The sequence below is a fragment of the Macaca thibetana genome, chromosome 2 (genome assembly GCF_024542745.1).
Source record: "Macaca thibetana thibetana isolate TM-01 chromosome 2, ASM2454274v1, whole genome shotgun sequence".
Lineage (NCBI taxonomy): Eukaryota > Metazoa > Chordata > Mammalia > Primates > Cercopithecidae > Macaca > Macaca thibetana.
In genome coordinates, this window is record NC_065579.1 from 184245178 (window position 1) to 184268813 (window position 23636).

A 23636-nucleotide genomic window follows, 5' to 3' on the forward strand; every position below is an offset into this window, starting at 1 on the left:
GAGTGTCACTTAAGAATAAAGTTTTATATTGAATGACTTCATATTATGTAAAAAATCATTTATACTGTTTTTCCACCATAATTTTAACGCAAACCTCTCACTTTAATAGTAAATCAATACTAATGTGACTTTTAAAAAGAGAACATTCCAAAATCTGTATATTGTGTCACATATTAAATAATACATTATTGAAATATTAAGATGTTACAGAAATATGGAATTTTGGTTAAAATACTCCATTAAGTAAACAGGCGAAGTACTATTTTACCACAATGTTCATTACTCTCATAAATGTCTTAGACCTTAAAACACTATAATAGCTGTTGTCTGTGTAGCCATATCTCATTTTATTGTGCTTCACTTTGTCGTGCTCTGCAGATAATGAGATTTTTTTTTTCTTTTTTTTTTTTTTACGAATCGAAGGTTTGTGGCAACCCTGCATTGACCTAGTCAGCTGGCACCATTTTTCCAACACCATGTGCTCATTTAATGTCTGTGTCACATTTTGGGGACTTTGGCAATATTTCAGGCTTTCATCATTATTATAGCTGTTACAGTGATATGTGATCAATAATCTTTGATGTTCCCATTGTAATTGTTTTGGGACTCCACAAATCATGCTCATATAAAAAGGTAAACATAATTGATGAATGCGTCTGTTCTGACTAATTTACTGACCAGGTGTTGTCCCCACCTCTCCCTCTCCTTGGGGCTCCCTAATTACTGAGACATTGACATTAGGCCAATTAAGAATCCTACAATGATCTCTAAGTGTTCAAATGAAAGGAGGTGGCACACATTTCTAGCTTTGAATCAGAAGCTAGAAATGATGAAGCTTAGAGGAAAGCATATTGAAAGCCATGAGAGGCTGAAAGCTACACCTCTTGTGCCAGTCAACTTGTGAACGCAAACATAAAGTTCTTGAAGAAGACGAAAAGTGCTGCTCCAGTGGACATGTAAATTATAAGAGAGCAAAACAGCCTTATTGCTGATATAGAGAAAGTTTAAGTGGTCTTAAGATCAAATCTGCCACAGCATTCTCTTAAACCAAAGCCTAATCCAGACCAAGGCCCTAACTCTCTTCAATTCTGTGAAGGTTGAAAGAGGTGAAGGAGCTGCAGAAAAAAAGTCTGAAGCTAATGGATGTGGGTTCATAAGGCTTAACGAAATAAGTCATCTTCAGAACATAAAAGTGCAAGGCGAAGCAAGAAGTGCTGATGGAGGAGCTACAGCACGTTATCCAGAAGATCTACCTAAGATCACTAATGAAGGCGGCTGCACAAAACAACAGCATTTAAATGTAGATGAAACAGTCCTCTATTGGAAGAAGATGCTATTTATAACTTTTACAGCTAGAGAATAGAAGTCAATGACTGACTTCAAAGTTTCTAAGAACAAATTGGCTTGCTTGTTAGGGGCTAATGTAGCTGGTGATTTTAAGTTGAAGCCAATGTTCGTTTACCATTTGGAAAATCCTAACGCCTTTAATAAATATGTTATATCTAATCTGTGTTCCATCACTGTTATAACAAAGCCTGGGTGTCAGCACATCTATTTACACCACGTTTTATTGAATATTTTAAACTCACTTTTGAGACTGAGACCTACCGCTGAGAAAAAGAAAAAAAAAAAAGATTCCTTGTAAGATATTACTGCTCATTGACAATGTGTTTAGTTACCCAAGAGCTCTAAAGGAGATGTATAAGGGGATTAATGATGTTTTCATGCCTGCTAACACAACATCCATTCTGTAGCACATAGATCAAGGAATAATTTTAACCTTCACATTTTGTTATTTAAGAGGTACATTTTGTAAAGCTATTGCTGCCAAGATAGTGATTCTTCTGATGAATCTGGGCAAAATAAATTAAAAACCTGCTGGAAAGGATTCACCATTCTAGGTGTCATTATGATCATTTGTGCTTCCTGGGAGGATGTCAAAACATCAACACTGGCAGGAGTTTGGAAGAAGCTTATTCCAATCTTCATAGATGACTTTGAGACATTCAAGACTTCAGCGGTGGAAGTAAGTGCAGATGTGGTAAAAATAGCAAGATAACTCTAAGTAGAGCCTAAAGATGTGAGTGAATCACTGTAATCTCATCATCAAACTTAATGGATGCGGAGTTGATTCTTATGGTGGAGCAAAGAAAATGATTTTTTTTTTTTTTTTTTTGAGATGGAGTCTCGCCCTGTCGCCCAGGCTGGAGTGAGTGGCGCCATCTTGGCTCACTGCAAGCTCCGCCCCCCGGGTTCCCGCCATTCTCCTGCCTCAGCCTCCCGAGTAGCTGGGACCACAGGCACCGCCACCTCGCCCGGCTAATTTTTTGTATATTTAGTAGAGACGGGGTTTCACCGTATTAGCCAGGATGGTCTCCATCTTCTGACCTTGTGATCCGCCCGCCTCGGCCTCCCAAAGTGCTGGGATTACAGGCGTGAGCCACCGCGCCCAGCCAGAAAATGATTTCTGAAGCTGAAATCTACTCCTGGTGAAGATACAGTGATCAATGTTTCTCTTTTGTTTTGATTTTCGGTTTGTTTTGGATTTTTTGCAGAATAAAGGTCTCACTATGTTGCCCAGAGTGGTCTTGAACTCCTGGCCTCAAGCCATCCTCACACCTTGGCCTCTAGAAGTCCTGGGATTATAGACATAAGTCACTGTGTCTGGCTCTGTTAAGCCTGCTGAAATAATCACAAAAGATTTAGAATATTACATAAATTTAGTTGATAAAGCAGTGGAAGGTTATCAGAGGATTGACTTTAATTTTGAAAGAAGTTCTACTGTGGATAAAATTTCATCAAACAGAAATCGCACAGAAATTTTCAGGAAAATAATAATCCATCAATCCAACAACAACAAACCTTATTGTTGTTTTATTTTAAGAAATTGCCATACCACTCTAACCTTCAGCAATCACCCACAGAGCAGTCAGCAGCCATCAACATCAAAGCAAGATGCTCCAGCAGCAAAGAAGTTACAACTCGCTGAAGACTCAGATGATCATTATCATTTTTTAGTAATAAAGCATCTTTAAATTAAGGTAACTAACATTGTTTTTATAGACATGATGCTATTGCACACTGAATAGACTATGGGATAGTAAACTTTTATATGCACTAGGAAACAAACAAAAATGTGTGTGACTCATGATATTGTAACATGTGCTTTATTGCAGTGATCTGGAACTGAACCCACGATATCTCCAAAGTATGCCTGTACTTTAAATATACACAGGAAAACTTAAACTTATCTGTATTTTAATGTTTCACTATAGTTTTATACCTAACGAATGCCAAAAAATATTGTACAATTAGTATTCTTATAAATTTAGAAAACTAAAATGACTCCATATATTAGTATTTTCATATTCAGAGAAAGGTCATTAAAACTTACTAAAAACTTGGGAAACATAGAATTACAATTATTGACATATTAAGATGATCATGATATAAATGATAAAAAACATGCAAAATAAAAATGTTTCACATTTTTTGTATAAGCAATATGCATGCATATAAAATAAAATATGAGAATATTTGCAAAATGTAACAGATTATTTCAATAGTGCAGGATAAGGAAGAGTCTCTATTTTGTTTAGTATTTTAAAAGCTAATTTTTCTGCAATGAACAATTATTTAAAATGAAAAAATACACTAAGTAATAAGCTAAAACTTTTTGAAATTTAACTAATGTAGCTTTTCTGCCTAATCTTGAATATATTTAGGTAATATCCCAAATGTTTCATAGTTATTTAATTTACTGAAAAACTTTAGTGTATTTCAATCAATTGGGTTTAGTAATGATTGTTTTAAGTCAAATAGGCGACTTCATAAGTCAATTAGGTGACTTCATAAGTCAATATATCAAAGATGAATGGTAAATTGTATAAAACAATGATAGCAAATGATAAATATATTTTAACATGAAAATTGTATCAATTGATATTTATAAGTCCAAATTACTTAAGCTAAATCGATATCCTGAATAAATTTTTATAGTAATAGCTTCTCATATTTAGAATATCAGCCATATTATGATAATGACTGAAAATTGTAGTCCTTACTTGTTTTGATGCTTGTGATAATTTTAGAGTTGGAGCAGCCAAATCTTAAACTATAACTTGCATATCATGCAGTTGGGATCCAAACTAGATTATTTCTGATACTAAAGACCATTCTCTTAACTTATTATTGTAATGGCTGTGTTAATATTTGGCAAGGTAGATTACTTATAAAATGGCTTACTTTTGTTTAAAAATTGTTTTTTATTTATTCAATAACTGATCTGATTAAATTGATTAAGAATTACAATTAAAATTACAACTCTGTTTTATCCTACTATAGAAGAGGCAAAACTTTATCTCTGCCTTCTTAGTCTTCAATTGGGCATGAGAATTAAGTTGACATAAAACAAACTAAACAGAACAAAAGAATAAAGATTTTATTTTACATGTATTTGGAAGTCCTCACAGAAAATGAGGAGTCAAAGAAGTGGCAAAATACCCAAGTGATTATACAGCAGGTTTAATAAAGGATGGCAATAGTGCAAAAATAATTAAAATGTTTGGGAGGGGATAAGGAAGATAAGAGTTATTTTAACAAGGTGTGTTTGTACAGATTTTTCTTAGCCTTAACTCCGGGTGACAATGTTTCTTTTATCCTGCTACAGGGGTTGACATCTTTCCCACCAAGGTTTATCTCCCATCTCTGGTGATAGATTGTTCCTTTTCTCCTGTGATAGGGAGAAAGGGGGAGACCAGTGTCCTTCCTCTACCTGCTGGTTCTCAAGTGCCTTTAGTTCAAAATAATCCTTATGGCAAAATGGCATTTTTGAGGGGTGACATATTGCGCCACACCTAATAACTACTCACTTGAAATCAAGAGAGATATTCGTAAGCTTTAGTTTTCTAAGAAGGCTCGCATAGCTTAAAGGGTGGTCTATCTGCGATGGATTTCAGCCTTCACCTGGCAGTTGCCAGATAATTTCATTGACATTCACAAAAGAACAAAGTCATTTTTATCCTCTATTGTTTGAATGAGTAATTTTAAGAAAATTGTGAATAATTATTATAAAAGCTAACCCTTATTATTTATTGTGAACCAGCCATTGTTTTAAGCAAGTGAATGCATGAATATATTTAATTTTAGAAATTATATTATAAGGTTAGTGTCTACTAACAAAGCAGCCTTATCAAGTTCCATAATGGGTCCTCTATCCTCTTAACTCTGTCTTTTCCCAGCGCAGCCTGCAATAGGCAATCACATACAGATGTGCCTAAATTTATGATGGCATTATGTCCAGATAATCCCATTGTAAGTCAAAAATGTATTCAATACACCTAACCTACTGAACATTACAGCTTAGCCTAGCCTACCTGAAACATTTTCAGAACACTTACATTAGCCTACAGTTAGGCAAAATCATCTAACCCAAAGCTTATCTTATAATAAAGTATCGAGTATCTCATGTAATTTATTAAACACTGACTGAAAGTGAAAAACAAAATGGTTGTATTGTACTAAAAGTACGGATTCTACTGACTGTGTATCACTTTTGCACCATCATGAAGGCAAAAAAGTCTTAAATGAAACCATCGTAAGTTAGGGACCATCTGTATTAAAGTGAATCGTTAAGTGTTTTTAAGTGTTTCCATTTACCACCGTTTCTAACTCCATTATTAGTTTTCTCTCTGTTATTTTTTATTTATTTATTTATTTATTTATTTATTTATTTATTTATTTTTGACATGGAGTTTCACTCTTGTCACCCAGGCTGGAGGGCAGTGGTATGATCTCGGCTCACTGTAACCTCCGCCTCCTGGGTCAAGCGATTCTCCTGCTTCAGCCTCCCGAGTGGCTGGGATTACAGGCGCCTGCCACCATGCTGGGCTAATTTTTTGTATTTTTAGTGGAGACAGGGTTTTACCACGTTGGGCAGGCTGGTCTTGAACTCCTGACCTTAGGCGATTCGTCTACCTCAGCCTCCCAAAAGTACTGGGATTACAGGCATGAGCCACTGTACCCGACCACTAGTTTTCTATTATAGACCTGTAATATGTATGCCTATAAGAGAAATGAAAAATTAAAATACAGTCTGACATGTAAATGCTCTAAGAAGTTAGGTGTCATATTTGGAGCACATGTGTCTCTGCTCTTCCTTCTCCATTTGGTCTCCAAAATCCATCCTTCTTCCTGTTTTGTCCTGTTCTGTGCCCTAGAAGGCTGACTTCTCTGCAATGACCTTGATTTTCAGATGGATTCAATCAACAGAATATCCTATTGAAAGGCAAGAGAAAAAAGTGGTCTCAATTTTGGTCCCCTGTCCCCCAGTGTCCTCACTTTGTTGAGGTTCTGATACTGGCTGTGTCCTTGCTTGACTACTGCTCCTTTTAAGTGGTACCCAAAAATGGCTCCAGATTTTCTTTGGTTAGGATAACTTCATTCACTTCCTTTGGCTCTTCTGGTCTAGTGCTGATAATAGCATCTTACTGTAGCAACAGTTCTCTTGTGCTTTTCCTACTTCATTCGTTTCCAAAAACTGCCTGCCCTTCTGTTAAAAAGTCTCCTTATTTTACACACTTTGGCTCCACCCCTTTGAGATGGCCGTTAGTTTCCTGCTGATATCCAGAGTTACAGAGTGGAGGAACGGGACTTATAATTAATATTTTTAAAACATGACTTTAAGAGAAAAAATTGTACTAAGAGCGTTGTACTTTACCCAGTTTAAACCAGACTACCCTAGAATACCATTGTCCTTCTTTATTACAGAACCCGCTTTTTAAATATTAAAATTGGTTTAAATGTTTTTGAAAACACATGCTTCTCAATGACTCTAATGTAATCTCATGTTAGTTCAAAGTTGCTTTCTCTTTTCCCCGTGTAAACACTCATTTTTCAGCCTTCTTTGCTTACTAGTCAGTAACAAAAACAGCTCTGGGCATATTTGAGTCCATCTCTTTTTTCTAAGATGAAAAATAAGTGGGCCTGAACTAGGTATTTTCATTTATCATAACTGAACCATTTGAACAGAATTCTCTGGACACAAATGTAATTCTTTAAACAATATTGGTGAAGAGAGTTTAATTTCTGTTCTTACCTGTTAGCATTTATAGTAACTTTATTGACCGTTTCTTTTTTAACACTGTTAAAATCAAAATTTTAACTGTGAAACAGCTACACGTTATTGATCTTGACAGGTTTTTTTTCAATAGTTTAAACCTGTGGACTCACTGGGGTAACTGCTTTTTCTTAGGCGTTTTTCTCAATCATTTAGTAGAGACATTTCTTTATTTAAGAAACAGTGCTGTCATAGCTTCACTAAAAGCAATTCTGATACTAAAACTGTATACATGTTATGTACATATTTCAGAAGGTATTCAGAAAAATCTGCTTCCTTGTCTTGTAATTACCTTATACACACTTTCCATCAAGTGGCTTTTAATTTTCTGGCCATAGCTTAATTTAAATGAATATAGAAAACTAATGGGAGATTATTTGAAGTCTAGAGAAATAAGAAACTACTGTATTATTGAAGCAAGAGATGTTTTAAAATATTACAATTATCTGAACACTTATTGGAATTCCATGAACTCCCCAAAGTTAATAGATTGTATTAGACCCTTCTCAGAAGTCTCGCTTTGTGGCATTTGCTCTTATTTATTGTCCTGGCAGAAAGTTCCAGCTGAAGTCAAGGTCACCTTCTATCCCAAAGTTGGTATAATTAGTATCAATTCGGTGTTTCACCAAGCTTATACAGGAGGTTATTAACTGTGTTTCATGTGGAGTGTCAAAGAAGCAAGGGCAGTGCCTGCAATCTTTTCAGCTTCAAAGGCACAGCTCATAAATTTAATTCACTGGTTAGTAAGAAAGATACAACCAGTTTATTAATGATTTTTAAAAAAATTTTAGAGATGTGTTAGAAATACCTTTATTTATATATGTAGAACATGCTTCTTAAATATAAAACAGATTAATGACACAATAACTCACTTTAGCCTCGGTATTTTATAGGAAACATACTTTCTGAAATTATAATTATTATAATTATAATGTATTATAACAATTTTATTTATATGAACATGTATATTATATAAAAATGAATTTTTAATGGTATATACTGGAGAACATTTTTTTCTTTCTTAGGGATTGTTTTTCAGAAAACATATATATTGTTAGATTATATTAAAACTAGGGTTATTACTATAAAATCCAGTAAGACACTTCTAAATGTAGAGCAGTGAAAATGTATTAGTAGACCTGTTTATTTAAAAGAAATGAAAGCTAATAGAATGAAGATTTCTGTTTAAATTGATGGAAGCCAAAGAAATAAATAAGTTTAAAATGAAACTTTAAAAAATGTTTGATGCTTTAAATTATGCAAGCCACAAGAGTGCCCTTAGAAAATAGAAGAGAGCGTACATGTTCTCCTTCCTTTAATAGGTAATAGTGGAAAGAAAATGTAAATGCAAGGTTTTCTCAAATATTTTCCAAATGCAGCAAACAAGTCCGTAAATATTTAAAGATTTTCAAACTGTGTCAGAATTCAGCTTCATTCAAGTCAGATGGAAATGCTCAATTTAGTTTTGGAAATGGTTATGTATAACCAATGATATGTATTTCTATACCAAATAAGGTCTATAAGAATATAAATAAAAACTTTAGCATTCTATGCTAACCTGAAATAATGTAACTTGACACATTGCAACTATTCAAATGTTTAGGTCCATGGCTAACTAAAAATCCTGGACCCCCAAGCCAGCATTCCTACCCATATCCTGCCTGCAGCCACTCCATAAGCATTTATAATGTGATACTCGCAGCAAGTTTGAAAGCACCTCCACCTATAGAACATATATGTTGCTTGTTCCTTAAGCATTTTTACCTTGTTTTCACTAGAAACTATTTTAGATATTTAATTTTAAAACTTAGTCAACTAAACATAATCATTATAGTTTTTTAAAAGACTTGTGAAAATTAAGCTATTTTTATACCCTAAACATAGAAATCAGTCTTTTTGTAGATAAGCAGATTTCTCTATATGGACCATCTGGATATTGAATAATTACTTAATTTTTGTCAAGAAAAGAAACCCCAACATATTGGCACTTAATTTTTAAAAGCTCACAACATTGTGCAAATTGTGTTTTATTACCACCAATAAAACAAAAAATATTTTTAATAGCTGAACACTCATAACAAAATCTCATAAACAACTTCTTGATTTGTACACTTTGGGATTTAACTGTGTCAAGATGATATATTCTACTATTCCAAATGTTCTATTTGAGTACGTTTATAGTGACTAACTCAGAGCTATAATGATTTTATTTGATTCATTCTTTCTTTTCTCAGTGCTGGGATGCTTTTTCTTTTATTCTGATGTTTCCTTATTTCTTTGTATTCTGTTTTTTTAAAGCATTTAAACCAAGAAGAAAAAAAGATACACAGTAATGAAACCAAATAAAAATTAAGTAAAGATAGACTTGATTTCTTTTGATATGAAGGACCTAGAGAATAGAAGGGCAGGATAGAACATTACTGATTCTTAACCTGATTTAATTAAACAAACACTTCAGACAGTAGTTTGAAGTACACATGTCATGTGGTGTTTAGTTTAGCTTATTCTATTTTGAAGTCAGAAACATGAAACAATTGAGGTAAGAGAATCTGAATATAAATGAAACTCTTACATAGTCCACATTTTTTTAGTCAACTGTAGTTCATTTAAAATGTCCACATTAAATATGAGTAGAATTTGACAATTCATCTCAACCTTTCAACAATGGCCCAAAGAAGTACTTAACTTTCTTTTATTTTCAATTTATACAGCTCAACTTTGTGTATATGATTTTTTTCACAAGTCACTAAGATTTTTTCAAATGTCTTTAGAGGAAAAAAGTAGTTATTTATTAAGATCTTTCAGAAAGCAACGTTTTAGGATTATAGTGATACAAACAGATCCCTAAATTTATCTACATTTAAAGAATTAAGGTTTTCAATGCACATGATTTAAAAATACAATGGCATTATATGAGCTAAAAATTATGGGTCCATAATTTCTAGACTGGATTTATAGCCATTTCAGATGTATGCTAAAAAATCATTCTATTCTTCAAGAATGATTTTAAGTATTTTAGTTAATGTTACCTTTTTAAACATATGTCACGACAGTAGTGCTATGGTCTATTGGACCGTGTGTCCTCCTGAGTACACAAATGTCCTCCTGAAAATTCACATGTCGAATTCCTAACCCTCAAGGTGATGACATTAAGAGGTGGGGCCCAGGGAAGTGATTAAATCATGAGGTGGAGCCCTCATGAATGTGATATGTACCTGTATAAAAGAGGCTCCAGAGAGCTGCTCTGTCCCTTGCACAATGTGAGGACACATGGAAAGACAGGTAGAAGTCATCATCTATGAGGAATGGACCCTTAACAGGCACCTAATATACACACGACTTGATCTTGGCTTTCCCGGCCTCCAGAACTTTGAGAAGTAAATATTTGTTATGTGTAAGTCACTGAGTTATATTCGTTATAGCACCCCGAATAGACCAAGGCAACTAATGCACAATTAAATTGTGAAGAATTGAGTACACATCTTAAAATGTTGTGAGTTTTGTCAATATAACTCTAGTTCTAGATATTTTGACAATTTGATTTCTTCAGTTTAAAAAAAATCCTTTTTTTTCTGTGTGCTGTACCATTTTGAACTAAGGTTCTGTTGCAACGAATCTCATTATAATTAATCAATTTGTTGAGACTACCAAACAAATAATGTAGTTTTTGTTAGTACAAAATTATATTTCTACCATTTCAAAGACTGATGTAAAACTAAATCTATATTAGAATCAGTAATTCATTTGAAGTTTTACATGGATTGTATAATTCTAATCACCATTTTTTGAATTTCTTTCCCTATCTGGTATATTGAAATGTATGATGTATTTGAATCCACTCTTAGTAATAGGACAGTGTATACTGGTTTACATCTTTCCATATCTATCAGCTCATCTCTACATTTAGTGCATTTACTGGTCTGTACAGGTAAAAACAAATATCAATTGTTAGCTTAGAAAATTTTCTGTCCTAAATTTAAAAGTTCAGTTATAAATTCTTATTTAAAAATTATGATAAATAAACATAACCACTTAAATATATAACTATGTTTCGTATGTCTCCTGAATTTGCAATAAGTTAACATCATCTGTAAAAAGAGGATGCTATTAAAGATTACTAGATTATGACATGGTTTATTATGAAAATAAAATTATATGATGAAAATGAGAATGTTATTAAATTAAACATGCCATGCTAAAATAATGCTTATATTAATACTAGAAATCAAGTCAAAGTCATCTGGAATTATTTTAGAAATGAGTATATTAAATTAATAAAAAAATCACAATGACCTAAAAAAGTAACATGTATATGTGTGGACATATGTGTACATATGTTATGTGTACATATATGCACACATATGATATATAATATATAATTTGAATAATTGTATATGTCATATGTAATATAAAGCATATATCATATATAATATGGAGCATTGTATTATGCATAATATAAAGCACAGATAATATGTATACTATATTATATTACATATGTCATATATATACACATATGTGTATATATAATCTGAATTTTAAAGTTGGTTAGGCCACTGTAAAAAAAGTATGCAATTTCCAAAAGCTGAAATAATTAAAATGATATAGATTAAGAATACTTTAAACTTTATGAAAAGTATATAAACTGATATACTTCAAAGGGCAGACAGATGGTAGATGATTGATAGATGAAAGAGAGAGAGAGAGAGAGATATGAATGGCACCATATGCTCTGGTATAATTTTCATCTGATGTTTGTTTCATACAATCAATAAAAATAGAATTGAAATAAAAAAGTAATTAGTGCATTAACACCAAAGAATTTTGCCAGATTAAAACTGTAATTATAGGTGAAAATCTACCATTTCATTAATGGTATGTTACAACTACTGGTAAACACCTTTGAAAAAATAATTCTGTCATTTATTGAGTATGGCTTATGTTTTCATAACTTTAGATACTATATAATTCTCAAGTCAAAGCTGTGCTTCATGTTTTCCTGACGAAAACAAACTGATGCTCAATTTGTTGCACTGTCCGAGGTTAAACACCTTGTAAACAAAATAACGAAAACTCATATCCAAAGATGTATCCAAGGCTCAATTATTATTTGTCTTTCCTATGGCTGCTCAAGTTGGTTCATTTCCATGTGTTTTAACACCCTTATTTGTATTGCCTAATTTCTAATTGCCTGTTTTTATTCCATGTGGTTGAAGTTCTTCTTCCTCCAAATAGGGATACATTTTAAACACAAGCTGAAGAGTTGTGCAAATTCTCAAGGTTATGACATTGACAATCCAGTGTAGTTTCTTTCACTCCGTTTCATCTTGATTTTTAATATAGATACAGCTGTGATTCTTTAAATTTATTTTAAATTGGTTTAGCATCTCATAGGATGAAAAATTCAGCAATAGCAGGAGTTGTAAAAGTGTAAATGGAGATATTAACAGTGATTTATTTGTGATCATTTATTAAATATATGGAGATAAATGTTATAGTTTGTGAAATTTGAAGAAATATAATTTAAACCTAATAAAATCAAATACATCTAGTTGATTTCAAATTACTGAATAAGACAAAGGAATGAAATAAGTAAACCAAAAAGAAATGCTGTAAGGTGAAAATATTCCTTCTTTTTAGTTCTTAGCTTTTCTTAGGCAGCATATTCTTTTTAATCATGATTTTAAACCATCTTTCATAAACTTATAAATAAATGAATTATTTTCAAATATAATCGCATCTAAAAGCTTTAATTTAAAAGGCAATTCATAAAGAAACATCACATAATTTAAAAGAGTAAAGTGTAAAACTCGTAACATTGTTTATAGACTAAATGAATCCTCTACACTTTCAATTATGAACTAGAATATTAATGATGCAGGTGAGTCTGGTGACTTCAGCAGTCCTCAGATGTTTGGTGAGGATAGAAAGAAATGGGCATTAGGCTACCATTAAAATTCAATACTACTATTTTTTTCTTTTAAAATAGATAATATGAACTTCCCAGCTTAAAAAAGAAAACTTTTTAAAAAATACTTTTGTGTGATTTATTAAAAAATGTTCTCTTTCAACCTTTAAGTGAAAAAAGAGGGATTGGTTTTTGTTCACATCTTTGTGTGTGTACTCATGAGTCTTCTTGGAGGTTGGTTATGTGCTTAAGGGAAAAGTAAATGATTTGAGCACTTTCAGTCTCCATGGTGTAAAGTTTACAAAAACATGTTAAGAAACCTGAAAAAAAGTGAAATTACCAGAAAGACTAAACCATTCATTTTAGCTTAGTGGCAAAGGACATTAACAGATAATTCTCCAAAGCAGACATGCATGTGGCTAACAAGCGTATGAAAAATGTTCAACATCGCTAATCATTAGGGAAATCCAAATCAAAACCACAATGAAATACCTTCTCACACCAGTCAGAATGACTGTTATTAAAAAGTCAAAGATAACAGATGCAGGCAAGTTTGCAGACAAATGGAATGCTTGGATACTGCTGGTGGGAATATAAATTAGTTCAGTCACTGTGGAAAGCAGCCTGGAGATTTATGAAAGAAATTAAAACAGAGCTACTGTTTGACCCTGCAATCCCATCACTGAGTATATACCCAAAATAATATAAATTGTTCTACCATAAAGACACATGCACGCATATATTCATCGCAGCACTATTCACAATATCAAAGACATGGAATCAACCTAGATGCCTATCAGAGGTGGACTGGATGAAGAAAATGTGGTATATATGCATTAGAAATACTATGCAGCCATAAAAAAGACAGAGATCATGTCCTTTGCAGCAACACAGATGCAGCTTGAGGTCATTATTCTAAGCAAATTAATGCAGGAACAGAAAACCAAATATCGCATATTCACACTTATAAGTGAGGGCTAAATATTGAGTACACATGGACACAAGGATAGGAACAATAGATACTGGGGCCTAGTTGAGGATGGGAGGGTTACAGGAGGGTGAGGATCAAAATACTACCTATCACTTACTATGCTCACTACTTGGGAGACAAAATAATTTGTATACCAAATCCCAGCAACATTCAATTTACCAATATAACAAACTTCTACATGTACTCCCGAACCAAAAATAAAAGTTGAAAGGAAAAAAAATGCAATAAACCAAATCCCACTTAAGATTCATGTGAACCAATATAAAAGAATGTTGTTAACTTCATTTGAAATAAAATATTTTTTCTCTTATAATAGTCTATAATTGCATGTATGTAAATGTGTGTGTGTAGGTTTGTAATTATATAGATATTTAGTCCTTTGAAGCAGAATACTACATATATGTGTGTATGTATGTGTGTGTGTGTAGGTTTAAAATTATATAGATAGATATTTAGTCCTTTGGAACAGAATTTTGTGTGTGTGTGTGTGTGTGTATATATATGTGTGTGTGTGTGTGTATATATATATATATATATATAGTCCTTTGAAACAAAATACCATAGATTTTTTTTCAAAAGACCGAAAGACCACATGTAATATTTTCCCACAAAGAACATTAGTACATTTCAATAAAGATTAAGCACACAAACTGTTTGTTCATGGTGAGAGGAAATGTATACATTTGATTGTTAGTGATTTTAGATGCCAGTAGTTGTCATAATTTTAGGTCCTGACATAGCGTCATACATATAGCATATATTCAATAAATATTTGTTGAAGAATAAAGCATAATTGAATATTAGATTTTTGTGTTACAAATGGACCTTTTAAAAAAAGTCAATATATCTCCCTCCTTTCCCATTGAAGCGATTTGTTTATACAGTCAGAACTTAATAGTATTACAGATATTGTGTTAGTATGCAGTGATTACATTTTATTTAAACTGCTATTTGTGAAAAACCTTACAGAGCATCACAAATTAAAGCAAAGTAGAACTTTAGACAGCTTTCATTTTACATAATATTATAAAGCACTTCTAACTTTTTCTTCATTTTCATTATGTCTTTTTGCCCATTTTTATATAATTTTTTACAAGAAAGACCTTCAAACTCTTCTCACAGATTTAGCTTAAATAAAGTTCAATCATACCAAAACATACCTAGCTATTTCCAAGAAATTCTTATTGCTACTACCATCAAACTTATTTAGTCATCAATCTTGTACATTGTATAATATAGTTGACGTCATTATTGAAAAAATGGAAAATTATCAGACATTAGAATATTTTTCTGAAACAAAAGAAAGACCATTATAACTGTCAAATCAAAGCTAGCAAATCAACGTAATATCAAGAATTAATTAAAATTTCAAGAAAAACAGTCTAATTGAACAACCTTTAATAACTGTGAATAATAATGATAAACATAACCTTCATACAACTGAATTAAATATAATAATATAAAGTCCTCATGAATTTCAAGTTAAATTGTTAAATTTCACAGATATTAGTAGAGCCAAGGTGACATTAAACATATATAAGAAATAAAAAAAAAGACAGACTTAAATACGACAAATTCTCTCTGAGCACTGCTTATGTAGAAATTAAATTTAAACGTTTTGTTTTTTTTTGTTTTTTTTTTGAGACGGAGTCTCACGCTGTCGCCCAGGCTGGAGTGACTGGCATGATCTCAGCTCACTGCAAGCTCCGCCCCCCGGGTTCCCGCCATTCTCCTGCCTCAGCCTCCCGAGTAGCTGGGACCACAGGCGCCACCACCCCCAGCTAATTTTTGTATTTTTAGTAGAGGCGGGGTTTCACCATGCTGGTCAGGCTGGTGTCAATCTCCTGACATCGTGATCCACCCGCCTCGGCCTCCCAAAGTCCTGGGATTACAGGCGTGAACCACCGCGCCCGGCCTTAAACCGTGTTTTTCTATAATGGCTTCCATTTTTTTTTTTTTTTTTTTAGTTTCGTCATCAACTACTAACCACTTAATGACTGCTCAGGAATACTTTTTATATTTCTCAACCTTAACATAGTTATTTCTTCTGCCTTTAAGGATACTCCCACCTTTATAAGGTTGCTTTCTTTGAAACAAAAATTCTTATATGTATAACGATACCAGAAATTACTCATGGAGCCATCTAGGACAACAGACATTAACTTTTAGAACACTCTATTAGTAGAATAAGTAGCTTCACTCAGCAAATCACTTTAGGATAACATGTATTTTGAATATGTACTTGCAAGTTCTATGTGGAGAATAATTTATACTGACCCCATGGACTATGTCAATTTTAGAACAATTTCAACACTATAGGTATTTTTACATAGTTGCAGAGGAGTAGCAAGTTATTAACATTAAACTGGAATTTTTAAAAAAGCAAAAGCTACCTCTGCACACATGAACATCTTATGTATTTGTTTACCTCTCAAGACAGGCAAAAACTGTGTGTCATGCTAACATTTTAAATTTGACCAACATTTTAAAGCCCCGTATATTTTAAATCTATATTCTGCAAGATTTTGATAAGTCTTAAGGAACACTCAAAAATTAAAATGTACCATAATTTATCATATTCTATTCCAATAACCCTAATTGATAGTAATTTAGGTGACTTAGTTCTCATAATTAAGTAAAATTGAATGTCAATGTTTTTAACCTTTCTACAAACGTCTCCAAAGCTCCAGTTAATGTGCTTTCCAGGCTATAACAAAGAAGCATACTGTACCTCTGGCGCTGCTGGCTGTTGCAGATGTGGTTGGGCTGGTTGTTATGGCTACATTGGTTGTGACTGTTGCAGTGGTAAGGGAGGGGATGATAGTAGTGGAAAGCAAAGTGTTGGGAACATCTGGTGAGTGGAAAAAAAAATATAAACAAAATCATATCATGCAAACAAAAGAGAAACACAAATGATTCAAATTATAAATACATATAACTTATCGAAGTTTAACTTTAACAAGCTTTAACAGAACATCAGGTACAAAACCGACTGTGTCACACAATTCTTGTCATTTTTTTTTCACTTTTTTTCGTGCTCCAACACAAAGCAAAAGCTTGGAGCAATGTTTGAGAATAAGCAGGTTGTTTGCAATATTGAGAGTAAAATGTAAAATGACAAGAATTCATTTGTTCACTGAGTCATTTAAAAAGTTTGACATGCAATAGCAAAAAACATGTAGGTAAAAAAAAAAAAAAATGACATGCTTTGTCAAAGAAGTAAACAGAACGACACATACAGAAATAAACACATATACCACTATATAAGATTAACAAAATGTTAACAATGAATGTGTAAATGCATGTTAAATGCTTTTTGATTTTTTTTTTCTTTTAGGAAGACTTAATGATAGGAAATGAGAGCAATCTTTAGAAACAAACAAACAAAAGAAGCCAATTGTTATTATTATTGTTATTTTGCTTCTCCTGTTCTCACAAATGATGTTAATGCACAGTTTAGAATCTTGCAATTCTTACCCTGTTTAGCTGGTAACACCTTCTAATAATTTTGCGGTACCTAGGAGTCTTTGGCAAGTATTGAGTCAACTAGCATGGCACCCAATATTCTGAAAGGTTTACGATTTATTTTAATACGGCATACCTAGGAGAGGTTACTGAGCATACACTGGAAGTGTAACACTGAACCTTTAATCCATAGTTTCTAAGTTGCCAAAAGTTAAGAGTAGCTTCAAATACAGAGAAAATAAAACCCAGAAAGAATAGTGTTTAATGCCCAAATCCTCTTTCCTTTCACTCAAAATCAGCTGAAAATATGAAGAGCAGCGCAGAGAACATTGAAACAATACAGCCAGTGTCAAGGTATGAGAACTTCAGTGATATCCTCAGAGAGTCAAATCTTGTCTAAAGTGAATACGCGTGTAATCTACACAGTGAGGAAATTAGAAACAGTTTCCAAATTACCAATAATTACTGTGCTGAGGTTTGATTTCACATGTTTGTCACATAGCTCCCATATATTCTGAGTGTTTGACAGATTATTTTGTATTAAAAAGTTTCGTGTCATTCTCTCAGTTAAAGTCTTTGAGTCACACCAAACATTTTCTAGTACTTTACTGCTGATAAATAGCCCTCCTCACTCTGTAGACTCTACCCGCTGAATTTTCTACACTGGATACACCAGAAAACAGCATGAGATCGCTCTCTTATCTTGAATATTGATGTTTACACCTGTTTTTCGACAGGGAAAATGCTTCCTGGCCAGTCAAATTAAGAAAACAACCTTCTGAAAACTCAGTGGTGCTGCATTAATCACTAGGGACAATGGGTAAAGCCTGGAGTGCGATTTACCATTATCATAAAGTAGAACTGACTTTAATGACATTATAAATGAAGAAAGATGATGTATATGGACAAAGATGCTTCTTGTTTACTAATTGTTATAATGACTCCTTATTTCAAGGTAAGAGTTCTTAAACAGTTTAGGCAGACAGGAGGTAAATGAAAACATTTTCTAAATTTAAAAAAAATGTGTAATTTTAACTTTTATACATATCTAAAATAGAAAATAATACATTCTTTCTTAGCAAAATTATTTGCTTATTAGGATCTCAAAATATATGCATTTAATAACTGCAAAGGCCAATATCTTCCAAGGATAGCAAATTTAAGAACAAACAATACTATTAGTCGTTTAAAACTCCATGTAAATGAACTGTTATTTCCAAATTTATCACAGATTATAACACGTTGGTTTATTTCCTATCACATAGTCATTTCGAATATGATTGCATTGGATCTTATTCTAATAAGAAAAGTAGTCTTTCAAAATCAGCCCTGTCATTGAATTATTAAGAGAGAGAATACAAATAATGGGATTTCATTTTGGTTTTAGTTTAGGCAATAATAATTACTATTGTTGTTGTTATTATAGTACTATTTGGAGTCCCCCCCCAACCTTGCCTCGCTTATTCCACGTCAAAAAATACAGGTAGTAATAAATCCTGAATTTTTTAAAGACAGTCTATATATTTTCAAGTACTATGAGCATTCTTGTATAAAGCAAACCATATCTTTATTTCTTACAAGTGTAAAAATGCAGTAAGCATACATTTTTCCATAGGTTAATACTCAAATAACTTAAAAAGATAAGTAGTTTTAATAATTGTTAATCCACTTCAAACCAACATCCTTAGAATCTTTTGAAATATGCAAATAGACAACATTACAAATTATTATTTACACACAGCCTGGTTCTTTTTTATCTCTTCGGCATCCTCTCTTATCCTCCTCTCCGACTTCATATGTAGCTAAAACCAAATTGACTGAAAGTAATTTGGTGGAAAGTGCCAAAATGACAATCGGGTTTAAAAAATGACTTGTCGTGAAGAAACCTATGCCTGTTACTGTTACATGTTTTTAACTACTACTAGCTTCATTTTGTTCTATGTGTCTTAAAACATTTTTGTTTTTCTAATAATTTTGAGGGTTTTATTCTGTTCTTTCATTATTTGTTAAAGACCACCCCATTATTTCAGCTATATCGTGAAATAGTAAAAGTTAAAATAAGCTAAATATTCAGCACCAGAATATTAATTGGAATAATTGAATAAAATTGAATAATGTAAGATCAATTGAATGAGCTGAAACTCTCTGAAAGACCAGGACAGTTGCATGAAACGTCTGTCTTCTACGTGAACTTTCTACCTGCTCTGCTTTTCGTGCTCTCAGTGTCCCACTAGACAATCCGTTCTTCAAGGGAAGAGCTCTGCCTAGAATTCTGCACATTTTTAAACCTCTTACACTGTTAATGAAAGAAAACTCCATCAAATACGGTACAGGGTGGAAACTGCAGCCCATTTTATCCCTTGTAAGATGATACCACTTAAAATATTCCCCAATATTGAAAATATACTAATTCATACAAAGAGAATTTATACACATGCACACATACATCATAAAAATACTAAATACTGGTTCAGCATTAACTTATTAATTATTTCCATAGGACAAGATAATCCGCAGTTATACTAATATTTTAAGTAATTTGCTTAATATGACATGGCAGTGTCAGTATATCTTAATATATGCCTTATATATTAACATCCTATGATTAATCAAATGATATTTGAACATAGACACCAAGACAACTATAAATAAAACATGGTCAAATTTGTGGCATGTGATGCATAATTTATGAATATTGGAATTTAGAAATGATAACCATCCAATACACAGCTCAATTCGTATATTTCACCTCTGATTTCAACATTGCAAAATATGAGCTCATTTTTTTTTGTTTTCTTTGGAGAGCATATTAATTTAACCAACTATAAATGCATTTTCCTGAAATAAAAATGTAGTTATAAATGATAGGTTCAGCACTTCGAATTTACAAAAGAAATTAATTGTGTCGTATTATATATTTGTAGTTTGTATTTTTAGATGATGTTAAGGTATAAAGAGTGAAGAGTCAGCAACTGATAAAATATGTAGCTAATAGAAAAGGCATTTGAAAAATGAACTAAGTGAAAGTAACTAAATTTTGTCTACAGCTGATCAGAGAAATTAGTAATTATACATAAATTATTTAGACACAATTTAAATCCAAACAAGATAAATTTCAATGATTCATCAAAATCAGAATTTAAAATACTCTCATTAATATGAAATTTGTTTGCTATCTAATCTAACAATAGTTTTCAGGCTGTTAAAAGTTTTAATCACACTATATAGGAATGTGTAATGATAATTTCTCTGAAATTATGAAATAATAATTATGTGTTTTAAATTTATTTAGCCAATTTATTCTCACCACATGCTAAATACCATCTATCACTGTATACTAAAATAAGTAATACTTGCTAAAATAAATTGATGGTTTTAGATAGGATATGAAATGAATTCATACAGATCCAGTGTTCATTATTTAAACTTTAAATATATCTTTATACATATATTTTATATATGTACACATTTTACATAAATCCTGGACCTCAATCTGTGTGTGTGTGTGTGTGTGTGTATATGTATATATATAAAAAGAAGTTTTATTTAAAAGGAAATGTGAGCCTTGTTATTGACAGGAAACTGAGAAAAGTAAAGATTCCAAGATATGAAAATATCTTCTTATAATTTTGCCTACACATAAAGTTTGAATTATAATAAATTATACTTTTCATTTCACTTGTAACATATATAAAGTACTGTTTTCATGTAAAACATGACATTTGGGAGTATTTCAATAACAAAGAGAAACCCTAAATCTAGTCAATAGAACAATTTCATATTTGGGCAGACAAAGTCTAACTAGGCTGCAAAAGTCATTCATTTGAGTGAATGTTGGGGTGCCAATAAATGCAATGTAAATAATCTGAGTACTTCTATAAGAACTTAGTCACATGCAGAAGTATAATTTCAGCTAAAGCAACACAATTCCCAAATCAGGATACTAAAATCTGTTTACAGGACCATGGCTAAACGTTAATATGATAAATTCATCAGTCCATCATCTCTTCTGCTCCACCTGCGTGACTGATAGGGACTCCAAAACTGTGCCCACCGTTGTGTTGAGGCAGCCATAACGTTAAGGTTTCCTGGTACAACAGGGGTTAGAGTTTCTCAAAGGATACATGTCTGGCTTGTTTTCTTAATGTTTCAAGTGCTGAGTTAATGTAGAGAAAGAAGCTTAAGCCTAGCACACAAGAAGACATCTGCCTCTGACACAAGTGCTTTCCCCCATGACAGAGCTAGACATAGCTCTTTCTGTTCTTTGTGCTGTAGGTTCTCAGAGGCACACCCCGTTTCACATTTGTTTTCTCTTTCATGTCCATCCTTTAAATCCTGGTTCAAATAAGATCTCATATGGAAAGCATGGCCCAGTTCTGCAAAGAGTAATATCTTCCTTCTCTGAGCTTTTAGGCATTTTGCGGACACCCATATACATGTTTGTATTTATGTGTTTACCTCTCCCAATAAACTGTAGGCTCAGCCTTATAAGTTAACATGTTCTTATCTTTTAAAATATCACTTTGTCTTAGACAAATATACTCTGAGCCAATCCCTCATTAGCTTTTCATCTCAGAATAGCCACCCTTTCTTGATACCTAGCAAAATGCTTCTCTCACGTCTCAGCCTGATTCCTACCTGCTTTGTGAACACTTCCTTGACTAACTAAGTCCCACCTAATTTCCTTTCACCAATCATTGTACTTTTTGAGTTTATCTACTGCTTCCTTCACTTTGTCCCACCCATACCCCCATGACCAATAATGCTTCCATTCACGACATGCTGCTATGGGAAGACCCAGAGTCATGTGTATCCCACTAGCTCCATATCCATTTCTGTCCCGCAGTAGAAAACACAAATTAAACATGTGCAATGTTATAACAACATTTTCAAATTTGCTCTAGTTTACATAATCAATTTGTAAACTCTACTATTTTAGCTCTCTTTACTAATATAGTATGCAGTACACTGTAACTCAAAGTTCTTCATAAAATCTGGAGTTGGAAATTGAGAAGCTGTAACATTCATTTGATACTTAACATATATTGCTTGCATTTTTTTTTCATGAACAAATGAGAGTAAGATAATAGAGAAAATGAACTTCGTGGTAAACTTTTGGGCTTCATCAGGGTGCCTAGCTCTATGCTTTCAATGTGGTAGCCCCTTTTCGTTTATCTCTTTTAAGAGATGGGGTCTTGCTGTGTTGCCCAGGCTGGAATGCAATGGCTATCCACAGGCATGGCCATGGTGCACTACAGTTCTGAACTCCTAGACTCAAATGATCTTTCTGCCTCAGCATCCTGAGTAGCTCGGACTACAGGGATGTACCACAGCGCTGGAGATGACAGGTGCTTTATCAATAATGTCACTCCTGGTGATAATGATCCCAGTAGATATGGAATAGAATAGTATCATTCTTAAAAATATGAATCAGCAACAGAAGCTTATACATGTTTAATCCCTGAAAAAAGTTGCTATTCCTTTTATCATGTGTGAGGTGATTTTCTGTAATTCCTGTTAAGAGTCTTCCAGTCTAAATGAGTATTAAAAAAAATAAAAATGCAGCATACAGAATAATTCTACATTCTAAATGCAGATTTTCAGTGTTTTTAAAAGTGTTAGAGCTCTAAATCATAGCATCCAATTAAAAACAATAGAAACGTGTCCTTTTCTTTATATTCTAATGAAGGATTTTTTTTAAAAATGCCACCATTATTTTGTTATTGGAGCTTATTAGAGCACAACAGATCCTGTATAACCTTGTCAAAATGAAATCACTTTCAACAAGCGCGTATACGATAACCTGAAGAGTGGTGCGGCACCTTTTTTCCAATAACGAGCTTTTCAGGTTAAAGGCATGTTCTGTTCTCTACAAATGCAGTGTACAATAATTTCTAACTTGTCAACCTGTTTTGTTTTCTGGCAGTTTCTCTTTTTAAAAATGGCATTCAGAATGGATTTTCGAAACAAAATTAAGTCTAAAGAGTCTCAGAAGCCCAAGCTGCTTGTTTCTCTCCAAGGACTAGTGTTCAATAGGGAGAAAAAATGGTTACCATTTAGTCTGGAATCCATATGTTTACTTTCTTTCTGCTTTATGTCACTAATGCCCTCCCCCAGGGGTGATCCCAGGATGATAAAGAAAATAAAAACTAAGAGTT

The 23636-nt window shown here is 32.8% G+C and overlaps 1 protein-coding gene across 4 annotated transcripts in view; it reads right to left on the reverse strand.

The window, feature by feature from the left end:
• CADM2 (cell adhesion molecule 2) overlaps positions 1–23636 on the reverse strand; it is a 1083199-nt gene that overhangs the window by 61749 nt on the left and 997814 nt on the right. For 3 of the 4 annotated variants that reach the window (XM_050782110.1, XM_050782109.1, XM_050782112.1), the window contains one exon: positions 16745–16864. The exons of the other annotated variant lie outside the window; for it this stretch is intronic. In XM_050782110.1, the coding sequence (XP_050638067.1) occupies positions 16745–16864 (120 nt within the window). The remainder of the gene's footprint in view (positions 1–16744; positions 16865–23636) is intronic. 4 annotated transcript variants of the gene reach the window in all.